Genomic DNA, 16,152 nt, shown 5'->3' on the forward strand with positions numbered 1-16,152 from the left:
ACAAACTGAGTAATGTAGTGCGAATTGTAGACTCCACAATTTGAATCCTTCAGTTGTACCCTTGTGCCTCGCTAGACGAACCCGAAACTCCAGATCAGGACACACCCGTCGGTCGGATATCCTCGTATCCTGTGACTCAATCATGTTTTTAGAGCACAACTGTCGTTGTTGTTGTCAGTGCACTGTGACCTCGACATCATGCGTCCTGTTGGCTATTGTCTCCACACAACACAACTATTCACCATGCATGAGACAAACTGCTGATATCACAGTGTGTTTGTGCCAGTTACAGTGTCAGTATTTATCACTTTGCCTCCTACTTTCTCATAGCTACATATTTTAGTGTCCTGTTAGATTTACTCAGGGACTTTCAGCACCCACAGCTGACGTATTGCAGCACGTTCAACCTGTCTCCTCTTCCCTGTGCTTCTCCTTTGAGTAATTATCTAGTTATGAACCCATGGTTATTCCTGAGGCTGATCAGATGTGTGGAGACAGAAGCTTTTGTTGCTGTCAGGGAAAATGCCAGCGTGCTAGAAGCTATTTGACATCTCGGATGAAAAGAGACCCTTTTCTTCTGCTGCCTCATACCTCACAAGCCCAACGCCTGTTTGTGCTGCTTGAATAGGCTTAGTGAATGGCCTGTCTTGGTTCTGTGTGTGGGCCACCACGGCCTGAGATGTTTGTATGCTTCAGTCTGTTGTATATCATCTGCTTTGCCTGTGTCATAGTCGCTGTGTTTTTGGTATAAAGAAATTCCTTTAGAGTAACCTGGTGGAAATTTGGAAGTCTGAATCTGACCTTTTATTGGTATGTGTAAGAAAAACATATTTCAACCAGTAGTTTGTTTCCTGGGGAAGATGAGTAGACAGGACAGCAACAGGTCTTAATGTCAGCTGCTGTTGTCACTGCTTTAACAGGAACATGTTCAAAATATCCTGCCATTTTAATGGCCATCATTCAGAGACCTGAAACACTTGCAAATGACCAAAGTGGCCTTATGAAGCCTTGGGACTTGACCTGTCCGTAAAGACCTGGGACTTGATTTGAGACTTGATGAAATTGGGCTTGTTTAAAACTGGGGCTTGACACTTGAGACTTAGTGGAACATGACCTGAAACTTGCAAGACATTGGACTGAGAATAACTGCTGCATTAAAACATTTTTGTGACACTCATGCTGTTGTCTTCCTCTCTTAGAGCGAGTGACCCCTCTGAGCTCCTGCAATGGCCCTTGTTCAGGCTTTGCCTTTATCTGCTGAGCCCCACAGCCCAGGCCTTAGTGGAGGAGCCCGCAGACGTCACCCCTCTGCTCTTTCACCCCCCATCAACGCACCACCACCCTCCACTCTGGATCCTATGGGCACGGTCAGCAGTCTTATCACAGCCCGGCCCGGGCCCTACAAGGACCATCCCCCTGGTGTTGAGTTGGGAGCCAGGGTCCGACGGCCCACACCAGGCGCCCCCTGTCTGGGCTCCCTGTCCCCCCAGGAACTCTTACTACAGAGCATCCCGCCACTCAAGAAACAGAGCTCTGCTACTTTTAGTAAGGGGCTGGAGAAGGAGAGTGGGAGTGGAAGCTACACTTATTTGAATGAGGACTATGTAGGCGACTGGAATGACAACCATGTAACAGGTGCCAGCCCAGGGAGTGACATGGACGAGACTAAAGGAGGATCAGGGCTGAATGGGAATATGGGGGGACCTCCTCCAAAACTGATCCCTGTGTCAGGAAAACTTGAGAAGGTGAGTCTTTGAATGATTTTTGAGTCAACCTATAAAACATGTAATTTTACCTTGAGGTGTGAGCATATATTTAAATGTTCTGAAAAATCTAAATTGTAGTGAAACATTGTTTATGGATAAAATAAAAAAAAAGTTGCACACATTAATTTGCACCATTACCCAAAGTGCTCTGATACAACAAGAGGTAGACAAACATGACTTCCTGGTCCATTTAGTCCTGGAGCTTTTGGTCATATCATGTAGTGTCTATCTGCAGGTGGTCTGCTCAGTTGCCATAGAACTGTAGATGATCAAATTTCCATTTTTATTTGGAGCATTTTAAAGTTCATTCGTCATCATGAAAACAGAAGGTGACAAAACAGTCTCACCTCTGAGTCCTGTTCTGGAGCTTTCAGTCATTTCATGAGCAGATGGAGTCAAGATAGCTGGCTCAGTATTACAGAATCTCTGCTGGTGACATGTTTTGTCACTGCACAGCATCAACAGCACCAACACCAACAGAAATGGTGACAAATAATGAGTTTTGAATTAATCAGCATTCTAGCTTTAAGACAGAGGTGTATGACATGACATTATTTGTCCTAAATAATACTTTCAGGTACTTGAATTCAAATGTGTCATTTTCCTCCTGCAGAACATGGAGAAAACAGTGCTGCGGCCCACTGCCTTCAAACCTGTAATTCCTAAGAGCCGCACCTCCATGCAGTACCTTTCCCCTCGCCACTGTGCCAACACATCAGAAAGCCAAAACAATCTGAATCTGCTCAGCCCCACCCACAGAGAGGTGTCTCCCTCTTGCTCTGAGAAACGCAGCTTGTACAGCGGGGCCTGTAACGGTGCCGGTGGCAGCCAGTCCTGCTCAATGTCTGACTCTGGACGCAACTCCCTCTCCAGCCTGCCCCCTTACAGCAGTGCCGGCTACAGCCTGGTATCAGGAGAGGCCTCTGCTGGCCACCTGGAGCCCCTGAAGAGTGCTCGGCCCGTCGCTGCCCATGGACACTCCAACTCAGACAGTGGGCGCTCTTCTTCCAGTAAGAGTACAGGCTCTGGGTCCATAAGTGGCCAGGGACAGCCTCTGTCTGAGAGCGGGCGCTCCCCTGGTCCAGTGGAAGGCTACGAAGGTGTGGTGAGGGACCTGGAGGACAAACTGAGGGAGAGAGAACTGGAGCTACAGCAACTAAGAGACAACCTGGATGAGAATGAAGCTGCAATTTGTCAGGTGGATGTATAGTATACATTGAACTTCACTGAACAGCCTGAGGATCAAAACACACACTCTTATTCTGTCTTGCTCCCCCCAAAAAAACAGGTTTTCACTTGGTGTCTGTAGTGTCACAATTCATCGTCTTTTTCAAAGCTCATCTAATTTTTTCCAAACATTTTTAGTATTGAAATCAAGTTGTAACTGATTCCAAACTCGTGTCTTAATGACAGGACTGTTGCTATTGTAAATCCTTGTGTATTTGCACTTAGAACTGTGTTTTGTTGTAGGTTTATGAGGAGAAACAGAAGCGCTTTGAATTGGAGCTGGAGGAGCTGAGGCAGAGCTGTGCTACCAGGATGCAGGCAGCCTCCCAGAAGGCCCAGCGTGCACAGCAGGTGCTTCAGCTTCAGGTCAGAACCTCTGACGGAAACCTCCACCCAGCTCTACTACACACGTTGCTTCTGTTTTTAACACGTACAGTAAAATGTGTCCAGAACATTCAGATAATCAGCAACATCAGCAGTTGGTAAAAGTTTTCACCGCAGTGTCAATAAGCAGACAAGTTCTCAAAACTCTCAGAAAAAGATTTGAACATCAGCAGTTCCCTGACAAGTGACTCACTTGTTCTACGTCTGCTGAAGAACATCATGTGATCCTGTAGTGAGATGGTTTTGCCAGCTGCTGTGTCAAGGTCAAGAATGAACTTCACTCTGAGGCATCAAGACACAAAAGTGACAACAAGAGTCATCTTTCTGTGTATAATGGGTTGTTTAATTACAAATCCTGTGACAAAATAAGCAGCATTTGGAAACATGCCAGCATCTTTACACATGCATGCCATAAAAATCATCTCACAAAAATTTTGATCCTTCTCTGTATTTCTTCAATTTTTACCCAGTTTTTATGGCATCCTTATGAGATGATTATCATTGTACCTATTAGTGGCTGCACGGTCTAGCTGACCTAATCCATCTTCATTTTATGTTGATGTTTCAGCTGATCCTATCTTTTCCTAAATGTAAAGTCGATGTACTACACTGAACTCGTTGGGATAATTTTTAAGGTAAAATGGGCGCTAAAACCAGAGTCTGTGGCCTGACTGAGTAATAACACTGACGTGTTGTGGCTGTAGGTTTATCAGCTCCAGCAGGAGAAGAAGAAGCTGCAGGAGGACTTTGCTCAGCTCCTGAAGGAGAGGGAGCAGCTGGAGGAGCGCTGCACTTCCTATGAGCATGAGAAGATCCAGCTGGGGCCTCGACTGGAGGAGACCAAGTGGGAGGTGAGCAGCACAACATACTCACGCACTTGTTCAGTTCAGATACATATTTTATTCAGTAATGATCACAATAAAAAGAAACCGTGTGAGCTGTAAAGTTCCTCACAGTCACATCCATTTAGATTTTATTTCCCCATCCGTGCCCAACCACAAGTTGCTTTAAGCACTGAGCTTATTATACCATGACTTATTTTAGTGCATCAGTCAAACTCAGGCATATTTTTGGATACGTTTATTTCCTTTATCAAAACAACCAGAATTGAGCATTAGTATTTCTTTGGTGCAGTTTGGCAATCAGTCATACAGACCAATAGCACAGGCTGCTTCTGTCTGTATAAGATCCAGATCAATAACAAACTGATTTCTCTGCTGTTTGAAATAGTCACTTCACCGATTGTTTATTCAGCTGTTGTCACAGGCTCTGATGGCAAAAGTGTTTAGTCACTGTGATAAACTCAAATACAATAAAACGTTTTATTCTGTGTAGGGCTGCAACTAACAATTACTTTAATGATTATTTCTACGATTAATCAGATGTATAAAAATGTAGAAATCTATTTCCCACATTACAAAAACAAACACATTATTGCAACCTTTCTATGCAGTGCATTATCAAACAAATTTGTTCAAGAATAGAGTGTTTATAAAGTGCATGACAGGTCCTCGCACTGTTAAAACATTTTTAGGATTTAAAATAATTTAGGCTATATGTTCATAAAACATACTGTGCTAATGTAAAGGGCAACTGGCGTTTTTAGACTCATTATGTGAACGGCCCTTAACGTTCGCACCCAGTCTTCTTTTGTAGGTGCATTACTGCCACCTACCAAACTGGCATATGGAACAGTAGCACTGGAACAGTTGAACCCAGTTGTGTCTGCTCTTGGCCACCTCACACAGCTCAGTGCCAAGACCCAATTAATCAATAATTAAATTCATTGCCACCTATTTTTATTAATGATTTTAACAATTAGTTGTTGCGGCCCTACTTCTGTGAAGTAGACTTGGGACTGTTAGACAAAACGAGGCTCGACATTTGACTATTTTAAGACATTTATTTGACCAATCAGATTAATGAAAATGACTGAATTGCAGCCCAGAATATATTACTTCTTTTCTACTGCTAACCCTGAGCATAGAGCATGAATGGCACTGCTTCTGTCCCCTCAGGTCTGTCAGAAGTCAGGGGAAATCTCGTTGCTGAAGCAGCAGCTGAAGGAAGTGCAGGGAGAGTTATCTCAGCGTGTGGGGGAGATTGTCTCACTGAGGGGTCAACTCAGAGAGACTCGAGGTGAGCTGACAAACAGCCAGGTCCTGCTCCAGGAGGCCCATGGCACAACTCGCACACGAACGCTGGAGCTGGAGGTGTGTGAAAACGAACTTCAGCGTCGCAAGAGCGAAGCAGAGCTGCTCAGAGAAAAGGTAGGACACCTTCAGGGAGAGCTGGTTCATCTCAGCGATGCTTTGGGCCCAGGAAATAGACAGTGTCAGGTGTTTCAGGAAGCCGAGGAGCACCTGCTCACCTATGAAAGTGATGAGGCAAAGGCCCAGCGGCAGAGCAGTGCTGAGGCCCTGCAGGTCATGAAGATGCAGATGGACAGGATGAGAGCCGAGCTGGCTTTTGAGCGTCAGCGGGCTGAGCAGCAAACAGGAAGCTTCAAGGAGGAGCGGAGGATATGGCAGGAGGAGAAGGACAAAGTAATCCACTACCAGAAGCAGCTGCAGCAGAACTATGTGCAAATGTATCGCAAGAACCGAGAGCTGGAGCAGCACCTGCAGGAGCTCAGCCAGGAACTGGAGAGTAGAGAGGATGACGAAGGCAGCGGCAATGAAATCAACTTCGATGAGATTGCTGCCACAGAAATTTGACCCAAGCATCTCTAGATTATATAATTTGCACTACTGTCAGCATGTCACAGATCTGATCTGTTTTGTGCTGTGTACATGGAAACAGTCTGCTTGTTGTGGTGACTAACAAAACATCTGCCGTGTAAAACCAGCCACACTTTAGTTCTGCCTCAATGGTCTATTCTCCAAGGAGTCCCACCTTAAAGCCAGTGCCCTCCGTTAGTCCTTAGTAGGCCCCTGCATTAATGTCAGTGTCCATGTTGGCACCAACTAACTGGACACCAGTATTTGGGCCATCTTCCACAGTCTGAGACACTTGTGTGAGTAACTTCACGAACCTTTCACTCTCCTCCTCCTGTACTGTTATGACTCCACCTCCCCCACTGGGTTTAGCACTACACTCCCACTCTGCTAGCAGCCAGCGCTCATTAGTTCATTTAGAGGGAGTGAGATGCACTGGTGTCAGCAGACAGTATTCGTGGGTTACCACACATTCAGCATGTTGTGCTAAGAGTGAGCAAATCAGAACAAGGCGCTAAGGATTGCGGTTTCACTGAATGATGTGGAGGGGATTAGGTTATTGTCCATTTCAGAACTGTATTTCCAATACCAGTCGAAGGTTTGGACATACCTGCTCATTCAGTGGGGTTTCGTTAGTTGTTTTCTACACTGCAGATTAATATTGATGACATCAAAACTATGTAATAACACATATGGAATTATGTAGTGAGCAACAAGTGTTAAAGCAAAATGTTTCATATTCATGCTTTGCACACTATCAAGGCAAACACCTGCTGCTTATTGCATAGGTTTGATGTCCTGAGTATTAATCTGCAGTGTAGAAAATAACTGAGGAAAACCCACTGAATGAACAGGTGTGTCCAAACCTTTGGCTACTGTCAGCTCTAAGTGCATCGTGACCAGCTTGTAGTACTACTACCCTCTCACAGGCATAGCAAAATATATTTGTAAATATGGACGAACACCAAATTCCTTCCTGCCTAAACACATTACAGAAGAGGATTAGAGCTACTATAAAAATGTATTTGAGTTCTGGCTTTTAGTGGCCCTTATTCTCTTCTGTACATAACTTGGTGAGCAGACAGTATTAGAAGCTTCTGACAAATGGTTAAATTCTACTCGCATCATGGACACTTTGCTCTAAATTATACAGCTGGTGGAAATAGAATCATGAGCATCTGTACGTTACAGTCTAACAACAACTGGAACAAACCTTCCATTCAGTGCAGGTTAGTGTTTCTCTTGCTTGCACATAGTCTGAGCCACATTTCAACCAAGCTTGGTCAAACTGTGTGATGTCGGATTTAGCATATCACCTTCATGAAGGTGATGATGTTCAATGTATTGGTTTATCTGCAGTTTGCACATTTGTTGTACTGGCCTGTGTTTTATTGAGAGGTATGTTACTTTAGCCTAGCCTAATTGATGTAAAAGGATGGATAAAATGATAGTCACACCTGTCAGTATAACACAGAACAATTCAATGGCTTGGACCCTACATCCTCCAAAATGATCACATTTAAATCAACATCTAAACAGTTTGAATAAAAACTGATCATCATCTTAATGAAGGTGGAGTCAGACTGTTATGAGACCTCATGCATTTTAGGTAATGTACCTAATAAACTGGCAACTGGGTTTATGTACATTTAAGAAAAGTGTCTTAAGAGTAAAACCCACCCACACATTCTTGTATCCATTAATTAGTGAAAATACTTCAGTATTGTACTACTGTATCCAAGAGGTGGGAAAAGACTGTGGACTTGTCTAACATGCACGGAATGAAGGCGTTGGGTGTAAAGTTGAATTACTTGGACCATGACATGGCTGTTTTTCTACCAAAGTAGAGGATCTGTTTTGTGTACAGTGTTTTTACTTCCCTCCTCAACAGACAACACATCGTGTTCCTCTCTACTGTTAGAATTACAACCTGTAAATACCCCGCAAAATAAAACACTGTGAATAGACCAAAGCAACGTCGTACACATTATATTTTGCTCCTGCAGTAGATACAATGCCTGTTCTGGTTGTTCTGGTTACTCTGTATAATTTTATAATCCACAATATTTGTATTAAGACAATGTATATTTTCATGCTGTACATTTCTTGAACAAGCGTATGTTTTTAATTAAAAAAGTGAATTTAATAGCTGTCATTTTGTATTATGTACATTAAGATTTAAGTCCTTGTACTGTAGGAATATTTTCCTTTTTCACTGAATTATTGCATCAAACAATATCACCCAAGTTTACTTTTCTAAGGTTCACATTAAGTGAAGCATCATTTACATCTGGCTTGTAATTCTCTTCAGTGGCAACTTGGATTATTTATTCTACAGTGCTTGTTTAGATTCAGGTGATATTTTAGGGTTTGTGTTCTGCAGTGGCGGGCCGTGCATTTGGTACCTGGGCCTTCAGTGGAGACTTACCCGACTTAATTCACCTCTTAATACCACCACTGTACGTCGCAATTATAGAAACCATCAATGCTATACAAAAACGCAATATAATAAAGTGTGGCATTACAGAGAGAGAGGTATTTCGCGTATTGAGGGTGAATACCGTTTTTACTAAAGCAAGAAACCCAGTTAAGACAACTCCAAACCTCTACACTACAACCGCAACTGTGATCTCTGCGTTTCAGTTCCATCGTAAGCCCTTTTCTAGTTTTGCTCTGACCAACCAATCAGAGGATGGAAAAATGCTGACATCATTGTGGCCAGCTAGCTGGCCCTGTGAGGCGAATATGAAATCTGATTGGTTAAAGAAACAGTCCCAAGAGAAATACTACGAAATGAAGAGAACAGACTGTTGGGAATAAATTAATAAAATTTCATGGAACAAATATTAGAATTTCGGTTGTAAATGTAGGTCAGTGCTTCTAATTATGTTTAGGCCAGCAGAGAAGGCCTTGCTGGCCCTGACGGCCCGCCACTGGTGTTCTGTTTTGACAAACGATTCCTTGTAAATGCTACTGCAGCTTCTGACTGCCCTCTTCAGGTCTAACAGCTGACTTTAAGCTGCTTTCCATGTTCAGTCCATGGGGCTTTTAAAGGCATTTGAGTTATAGCTTCCAGTTTTTAAAAATTCAGGAACATATACTGCTGATCAATGACTTATTTGGGAGTTGTAAACACTGATGGTTGTTAATACAATATAAAATTAAGGCACCAGGAGCAGTTTTTTTTCATGAGCTCAGGCTTTGTGGAAATGTCTTGTTGCTTCTGTTTGCTTTGAGCATTTTTGTGATAAAATTCCTCTCATATATTCAGTCTTTCCTCGCCAGTGTCCATTTCACTATCCCTCACTTTAATGGGAATGGAAAAGTCACATACCTGACTTCAGAGCGGTGTCGTATGGGGTTCAAGTTTTCGTGTCTCACACAAGGCGTTTGTCTAAACTCATGACAAGACTCAGTCTCTGGGCACTTTGACCACAAACACCATGGGGTCTTTGGCCTTATTGCTGAAGGCTTTTCGGATGATGTCGACAGCATGCTGATGCGTCACTCCCTGCAGGGAGATGCCGTCCACAGACACCAACTCGAATCCAGTCTGGAGACAGAGGGGGAATGTCAGGTAAGATACAGTAATGCAAAAATACAGCATGCAGAGAAAAAGGCACAAAACCGCACATTCTCTGTACCTGTGTGTGTCAACAGGGCATCTGCAGCACTGAATTTGGTTTCCTTAAGAGAAAGCTTTAGAAGAATATGTACCTATACCAGTGATTTCTAGTCAACAGGATAGCCTTCACTTGGACCCATGCAAATGGTCTTATACTTGTATAGCGCCTTTCTATGCTTTTACAGCACACTCAAAGCGCTTTCACATTATTCAGCCATTCACCCATTCGCACTCACGCATTCACACACCGGTGACATCACTGGGAGCAACTGGGGGTTCAGTGTCTTGCTCAAAGACACTTTGACATGTTGACTGGACGAGCCGGGAATCGAACCACTAATCCTCCGGTTAGGAAACAACCCGCTCTGCCTCCTGAACCACAGCGTAGTGTAGTGTGTAATGGTTTCTATGAAATTATTGCATTCTAGGATAAGTTTGGTTTGGTGTATCTCATCCTTTAGTTATAGACCTAGGCTGAGGGTTGTCCCATGATGATGAGCTCCTCTCCTCCCACCTCCATTTTATTTTTCTATGCCACTATTACACATCACCAACTGTGCCGTCTCTCTCTCCCTGTACCTTTCTGCAGGTAGCCCTGGCCCTGGAGCTCTACGTTTCTGATGAGCAGTCACCGGCCACATCAACCTGCCCAGTGTCTGATTATTGTTGTCTTGTTGGCTTTTCTTTTCTCTCTCTTCTATATCATTCACTCCAACCGGTCGAGGCAGAAGGCCGCCCACCAAGAGCTGGGGTCTGTCCGAGGTTTCGTCTGTTAGAGTTTTTCCTCCCTGCTGTCGCCAAGTGCTGCTCAAGGAGAGTTTGTTGGGGTTTTTTCCTCTATAATAACAGTAAGGTCTAGATTTATATTGGAAAGTGTCCTGAGATGACTTTTGTTGTGATTTTGCGCTATACAAAAAAAAAAAAAAAACTGAATTGAACTGAATTTAAGTCAGTTGTGTAATGTTTTAAATTACATGTGGCATTAAAATGCTTTTAAAAGTCTTAAATGTAACTTGGTGAACCCTGCAGAAACCCCGGTCAGTGACAGTCATGTTACCTTGAGCACGTCACAGGTTGAGGCTGCTCCTCCAGGAAAGATCTTCTCGATCTTCACCACCGGCTGAATCTTTGACTCTATCCCGCCAGATATACTAATGCCTGCAACAAGAAATCAACAGGAACGGGATTCTGTTTAACATGTGTGTTTACTTACAGCATCACATGCTGCACTAGTCACCAGGTTTGGAAAAACAAACGCCAACTACACATAAACCACGTATAGAAAAAATAGCAAAGATGTCATGCAGTCAGTATTTTTACTTGACCAAACATTTACCCAATGACTGTTTGGTCTTGGAGATGCTGACGGTTTTGAGCTCGTACTCCTGTTCAGGGTTGGAGCCTTTGTGTCCATTCTCAGAGGGAGTCTGATGTCCGTTCATCTGTACCATCTCCACTTGTTGATCAAGACTTGAACTGAACACCTGTGACAACAATGGCCGACTCCTGTGAGCAGCGCTCTGCACCGTGAACAGTGTTTTTTTACTCCTTTCTCCACTTTTCTCCTTTTTGTCTTTAGAGTGGCTGTTTCTGTACGGGGACCTTCCTCTTTCTGTGTCTGACTTGTCTGAAGTTGAGCGCAGCGAATCCTCGTCAAAGTGGACGGAGCGAATCGTGCTGATGTCTGTCCGGAGAGGAGGGTGGGAATTCTCGTTGCGGGCCAGCAGCCAGTTGGGGAGTTTGGGGCTTGCAGAAGGGGGTCTGAGATCTCTGGACTCTGTGTATCTGTCCACCGGTATGTCCAACAGCGGACTGAAGGATCTGAATGTGTGGAGCCTCTCCCTGGACCCCCGGGGGCCAGACAAACTGAACTTCTCCAGCTTCTCCAGTAGGTGGCTCTCCTTCTCCACCTCATCAGCACTGTGGAGCTCAAAGCCTCCCTGGTAATCTGGAGGCAAAATACAGGTTGTTCCATTTCTTGAGTCCCAATTACTGAGAGGGTCAGGAGTGTAACTTCCTCTAAACATGTCTCTAAATTTCAACTTTATTCAAGTCTATAAAAGACATTGCAGAAAAATATCAATTTCCAATCATGAAAACAATTCACCATTTTCAACAGAAACAAACTGTCAAAACCCAATAATCGTTAATATTCTAGTGGAGTTGAAAGGTACCGACCTGGGATGGGAGTGATAAGGCGCCGTTTGGGTTTTCGACCAGAGGTGGGAGAGCGAAGAGGAGCTCGAACTGCAAAACAGAGATGGGAGGAACGCTTGTATACAGACAGCACAAAAGATGTGGAGATGATATTTTACAGAACAGGACTACATATTCAGTGAGTATCTGATTTATGTTTATGTTGGCTCAGACGATACAAAATCAGCATGTATCATACACACTTGAACGATACTTGAGGATGTCGTAGGCTTCAACTTCAACAGGGGTTACCATGTTATTGAATACAATCAGGTCAGAGGGAGGAAGCAGCATTCTGGGAAAAGACAGATAAGATGCTGAGTAAGACGATCTTTATGATGGAAATGTAGACAGATGGGTGACCAAAGGAGAAACCAGCATAAAGTGTTTATTATTCATTTTAACAACCTGTTAGCCTATTGGTCTCAGGGACTAGAAAAGATTAGGAAATGTGCCAAGTTAAATTAAAACACACAAAATAAAATGGCATAAATATATAACAACTTAAGGGTGTGGCCCCTTGATGCAGCATCCCTGCTTCCCACAGTTATGCATGAGAATAAACTGAATCTCTTTGGATTTGTTGGTTGAACCAAACAAGACATTTGAAGACACCAACTTTGACTCTAAAAAGTCAAAATGGGTATTTTTCCCCAATTTGACAGTCTGCATTCAGTTTATTTTCATCCATTTCCTACATAACTAGTATTCCCTTTTATGTTCCTCTTACCTGACTTCTCGCAGCAGCAGCAGCTTCTCTGGTCGGTCCAGCACAGCCAGCAGGTGGCGTATCAACTTCTCCACTGACGGCTCTGCTATGTACTGTCAACAATCATATACTGTACATGAGAAAGACCCCTGTAATAATTATTTACATTTAAAAGCGATGATAAATACTGTAAACACAAGCACAGACCCACTGAAGGTCAGCATTAGCATGTCTATCTACATATGGGACCAGAACTTCTCACCTGTCGGCACGTCTTCATCACTGCAGCCACCTCCTCCTCAGTCAGCAGCCTGAGGGCCATGTCCTCCACCACCCTGAGCATCTCTGAATTTGGTGTCGCGCTGTGCTGTCGTCCCTCTGGAAACGTACACAGAAGAATCAGACCTAGGTCACGTAATGTACGAGTCCAGCTGCAGTTAAAACTCATGTTAAGTGCTGATATAAAGTGATGTTCCTTTTTGTGTGGTATTTATAGCACAACTTTTAGTTTTTAAGACATTGACCCAATAAAGTGCAAGCATCTCTACAGTCTACCCAGAGAACTGAAAATCTTTTTTCTGCCAAAGTGTTTAGGCTATCTGAATTCTAAACATAAAAACACAGTTACTGCACCTTTATTGGCCTTGTCTGTGTACGGGGACTTGGACCGCCCCCTGGAAGTGTCTCTCTTGCGTCCACCTTTGAAGAGCAAGTTGACGAAGGTTTTTGAGCGCTGCACGGTGCTCTTCTCTGGATCCTTCCCTTTCTGCTTCTTCTCTTTCTTTTGTTTGATTTCTATGATCAGGAAGCAACAGTAGGTCATTAGTGTGGTTCAGCTCTTCACCTGTATGTACGACATGAGTGACAAATTAATGGAAAACTCAACAAAGCACTGTCTAACAGGTCAGTTGAAAGTCAGGTGTTCTGCTGGTTTGAGACCCGGTGACTGTGAAGGCCACAAGCACTGTCTAACAGGTCAGCTCAAAGTCAGGTGTTCTGCTGGGTTGAGACCCGGTGACTGTGAAGGCCACAGCATATGATTGACAGCACGTTCATCCTCATCAAACCATTCACTGACCCCTCGTGCCCTATGGATGGGGACACTGTCATCCTGGATGACACCACTCATTTATTCGGGGCTTTCCTTTCATTTGTTCATCCACTTCTGTGGAGCCTCACCTGCCACAGTGACTTGGCTCTGCGACCTGCTGATTGGTCGGCTTGGTCTGCTGAGAGCCAGCAGCATGGCTGTCTTGGGCGACTCTTTCCTCCCCCTGCCCTCCTCCGCACGAATCACCGTGTCTTTGAGCAGAGTGGTAGGTCCCAGACTATGAGTGCTGTCTGTACACGTCCTCTGAGAAGGAAGGTCCGTCTGGATGGCGGTCTCAGTTCGCTCATACTCAGACCTGGGCATAATTACCATGATCATATCTGATATTGTGTAAGTGTACATGTGAGCTTTTAATCATTTAAAAAAGGCAACAAGTAAAATGCTATGCAGAATTTCATTTTCTTTAAACTCTTGGTGCTTTATGATAAACCCACTTGTGGGAAAATAACAATGGAACTGACCTTATGTCCTCTGTGGAGATGCAAACGTCCACCATATCTGAGCCCAGCGAGAGGCAGGGGGGGAACATGACCTGAGACAGGCCGCTCAGAGAGCTGACAGGAGTCCCAGACGACAGAGAGGAAGCTGACGAGTTCGAGTCTGAACCCTGGGAGGAAGACTTCTGAGTACCATTGGCCACTGAGGAAGAAAGGAGATCATCTGACTTTCATTTATCTCAGCACATCAGTGAGTAGCATGTGTTCTTCACAGACTCAGTTTTATGTAAACGGACCACAGGATTGCAGCTTTCCAGATAATGAAACACTTGTGTTAACATATGAGGAAAAACAGATACATACACGTGTTGAGCCAACTGTACTGTGCGATCATCTCCTTATAAGCAGGGTATCGTCCCGTTTCCTGTAAAGATATGGACACATATGCAGATGAGATACAGTAGAGTCCTTTGAAACTTTTATGTGATCAATATATTTGATAAAGAGTAACCCTAGAATCACACAGACACCCAAACACATACACCTCTCCACTCTCAAACAGAAACACACTTTCTTTCTTGACCTCCTATAGTGACCTCTGACAGATGCTTTCTTACTCCAGTAGAGTTTCAGTTTCCAAAAGTGAGGGATCCCAAATGAAACTTGCACCAACACACAAAAACAGGTTCTGTGCTTTGATCAGCACCTGATCCTGGCTGCCTGGTGAATAATGCACACAGCCTAGCTATTTTTCACCGTGTGAAACCTAAGCTCCAACAGGCAGAGTGAGCGAGGAATATTACGTCTGCATGCCAGCTGTCAGCCCTGCCACACAAACCGCCACCGCTGCATTAACTGCTGTAGCCGCACAGCTCGGGTCATTTGGTTTTCATGTGAGAGAGTTAACGATGACATCGATCAGTAAGTTAGTGAAAGAACCAGCGTGCTTCCCAATAACAAAGAGTCATCATGGAACGTGATACACCTTTCTTGTTGTAAACACAGAAATAAACACCAAACAACCCCACGTAGATGTAGGCTCCCACTTCTTGCTGACCATGACACACACAGTTTCCATTAGAAAATAAAAGGGTCCCAAAGGATTATACACATTGGATTTATGAGACTAACTTAAAGCAGTCTATGCGAGTGATGACTTTTAACCAAACTGAATGTGTCCTGGAGGCTTGAATTCGTTCATTTTAAACAGAACCTTTAATTAGTAGCAGCTCAAGTTTATACACGAAGCATTTCTCTTTATCTTTACTCCTGCTACGTCCCTGTTCCTGTCTCAGCTGGAAACATGGGAACCACTGAAAACCTGGGCTCTCTTGATGTTTCAGTATGGTGTTAAAAATTAAAAACGGGTTTTTTTTTCTTGTACACAAAACACAGATGTCATGCTGATATTTAGATTAATCAGCTCTGGTGTTAACAGTAACAGTATAGCATAACATCTAAGTTATTTCTATTCTTTTCTGCACAAGATTTTTTAAAAAAAAACTACTTTTTAGACTTCTCTCATGTTGCCGCTCCATGAGTTATACATCACCACTCTCACCTTGATGGTCAGCATGACGTGTGTGTGGCTCTTCAGCACCTCCACAGCACTACTGTGGCTAATGTCCTCAAAGCTCACTCCATTGGCGGCCAGGATCTGGTCCCCCATCTTTATTCCATTCTGTTCAGCCAGACCACCAGGATCCAGTCTGAGAACACAAGACACGAATGAATTAGAGCTGGAACAAATAGGATTTGTTGCTTTTGCTTGTCATATATCATTGTAAACTGAAACTCTTTGGGTGTTATACAGTTGGTCAGGCAATAGAAGATATCACCTCTGACTCTGAGCAACAGCAGTTGTCATATGTCACTATTGTATATTTTATACAGTAAACCACAGATGAACTGACAAAATAATTTCTAGGTGAGAAATGATAAAATGGTTTTTGCTTGTTGGTCAAGAAAAACAATGAAAAC

General features: G+C 43.6%; 2 protein-coding genes across 6 annotated transcripts in view; one reads left to right on the forward strand and one right to left on the reverse strand.

Moving 5' to 3' along the window:
• The window catches only part of LOC109969567 (leucine zipper putative tumor suppressor 2 homolog), a 32,436-nt gene extending 24,196 nt beyond the window's left edge, over positions 1 to 8,240 (forward strand). For both annotated transcript variants that reach the window (XM_020616547.1, XM_020616545.1), the window contains exons 3-7: positions 1,200 to 1,745; positions 2,380 to 2,964; positions 3,237 to 3,359; positions 4,082 to 4,228; positions 5,396 to 8,240. In XM_020616547.1, the coding sequence (XP_020472203.1) occupies positions 1,227 to 1,745; positions 2,380 to 2,964; positions 3,237 to 3,359; positions 4,082 to 4,228; positions 5,396 to 6,094 (2,073 nt within the window). In that variant the 5' untranslated portion in view covers positions 1,200 to 1,226 and the 3' untranslated portion in view covers positions 6,095 to 8,240. The remainder of the gene's footprint in view (positions 1 to 1,199; positions 1,746 to 2,379; positions 2,965 to 3,236; positions 3,360 to 4,081; positions 4,229 to 5,395) is intronic.
• LOC109969566 (PDZ domain-containing protein 7) overlaps positions 2,805 to 16,152 on the reverse strand; it is a 16,043-nt gene continuing 2,695 nt past the window's right edge. For 3 of the 4 annotated variants that reach the window (XM_020616542.1, XM_020616543.1, XM_020616541.1), the window contains exons 7-20: positions 15,734 to 15,881; positions 14,536 to 14,596; positions 14,197 to 14,374; positions 13,804 to 14,030; positions 13,258 to 13,419; positions 12,887 to 13,002; positions 12,646 to 12,737; positions 12,119 to 12,210; positions 11,898 to 11,966; positions 11,056 to 11,667; positions 10,777 to 10,877; positions 9,429 to 9,647; positions 3,571 to 3,659; positions 2,805 to 2,892 (exon numbers count right to left, since the gene is read on the reverse strand). In XM_020616542.1, coding sequence (XP_020472198.1) covers positions 9,507 to 9,647; positions 10,777 to 10,877; positions 11,056 to 11,667; positions 11,898 to 11,966; positions 12,119 to 12,210; positions 12,646 to 12,737; positions 12,887 to 13,002; positions 13,258 to 13,419; positions 13,804 to 14,030; positions 14,197 to 14,374; positions 14,536 to 14,596; positions 15,734 to 15,881 — 1,999 coding nt within the window. In that variant the 3' untranslated portion in view covers positions 2,805 to 2,892; positions 3,571 to 3,659; positions 9,429 to 9,506. The remainder of the gene's footprint in view (positions 2,893 to 3,570; positions 3,660 to 9,428; positions 9,648 to 10,776; positions 10,878 to 11,055; positions 11,668 to 11,897; positions 11,967 to 12,118; positions 12,211 to 12,645; positions 12,738 to 12,886; positions 13,003 to 13,257; positions 13,420 to 13,803; positions 14,031 to 14,196; positions 14,375 to 14,535; positions 14,597 to 15,733; positions 15,882 to 16,152) is intronic. The other variant, XM_020616544.1, reaches the window with a different exon arrangement.

This window comes from Monopterus albus, unplaced genomic scaffold (genome assembly GCF_001952655.1).
Source record: "Monopterus albus unplaced genomic scaffold, M_albus_1.0 scaffold175.1, whole genome shotgun sequence".
Taxonomy (NCBI): domain Eukaryota; kingdom Metazoa; phylum Chordata; class Actinopteri; order Synbranchiformes; family Synbranchidae; genus Monopterus; species Monopterus albus.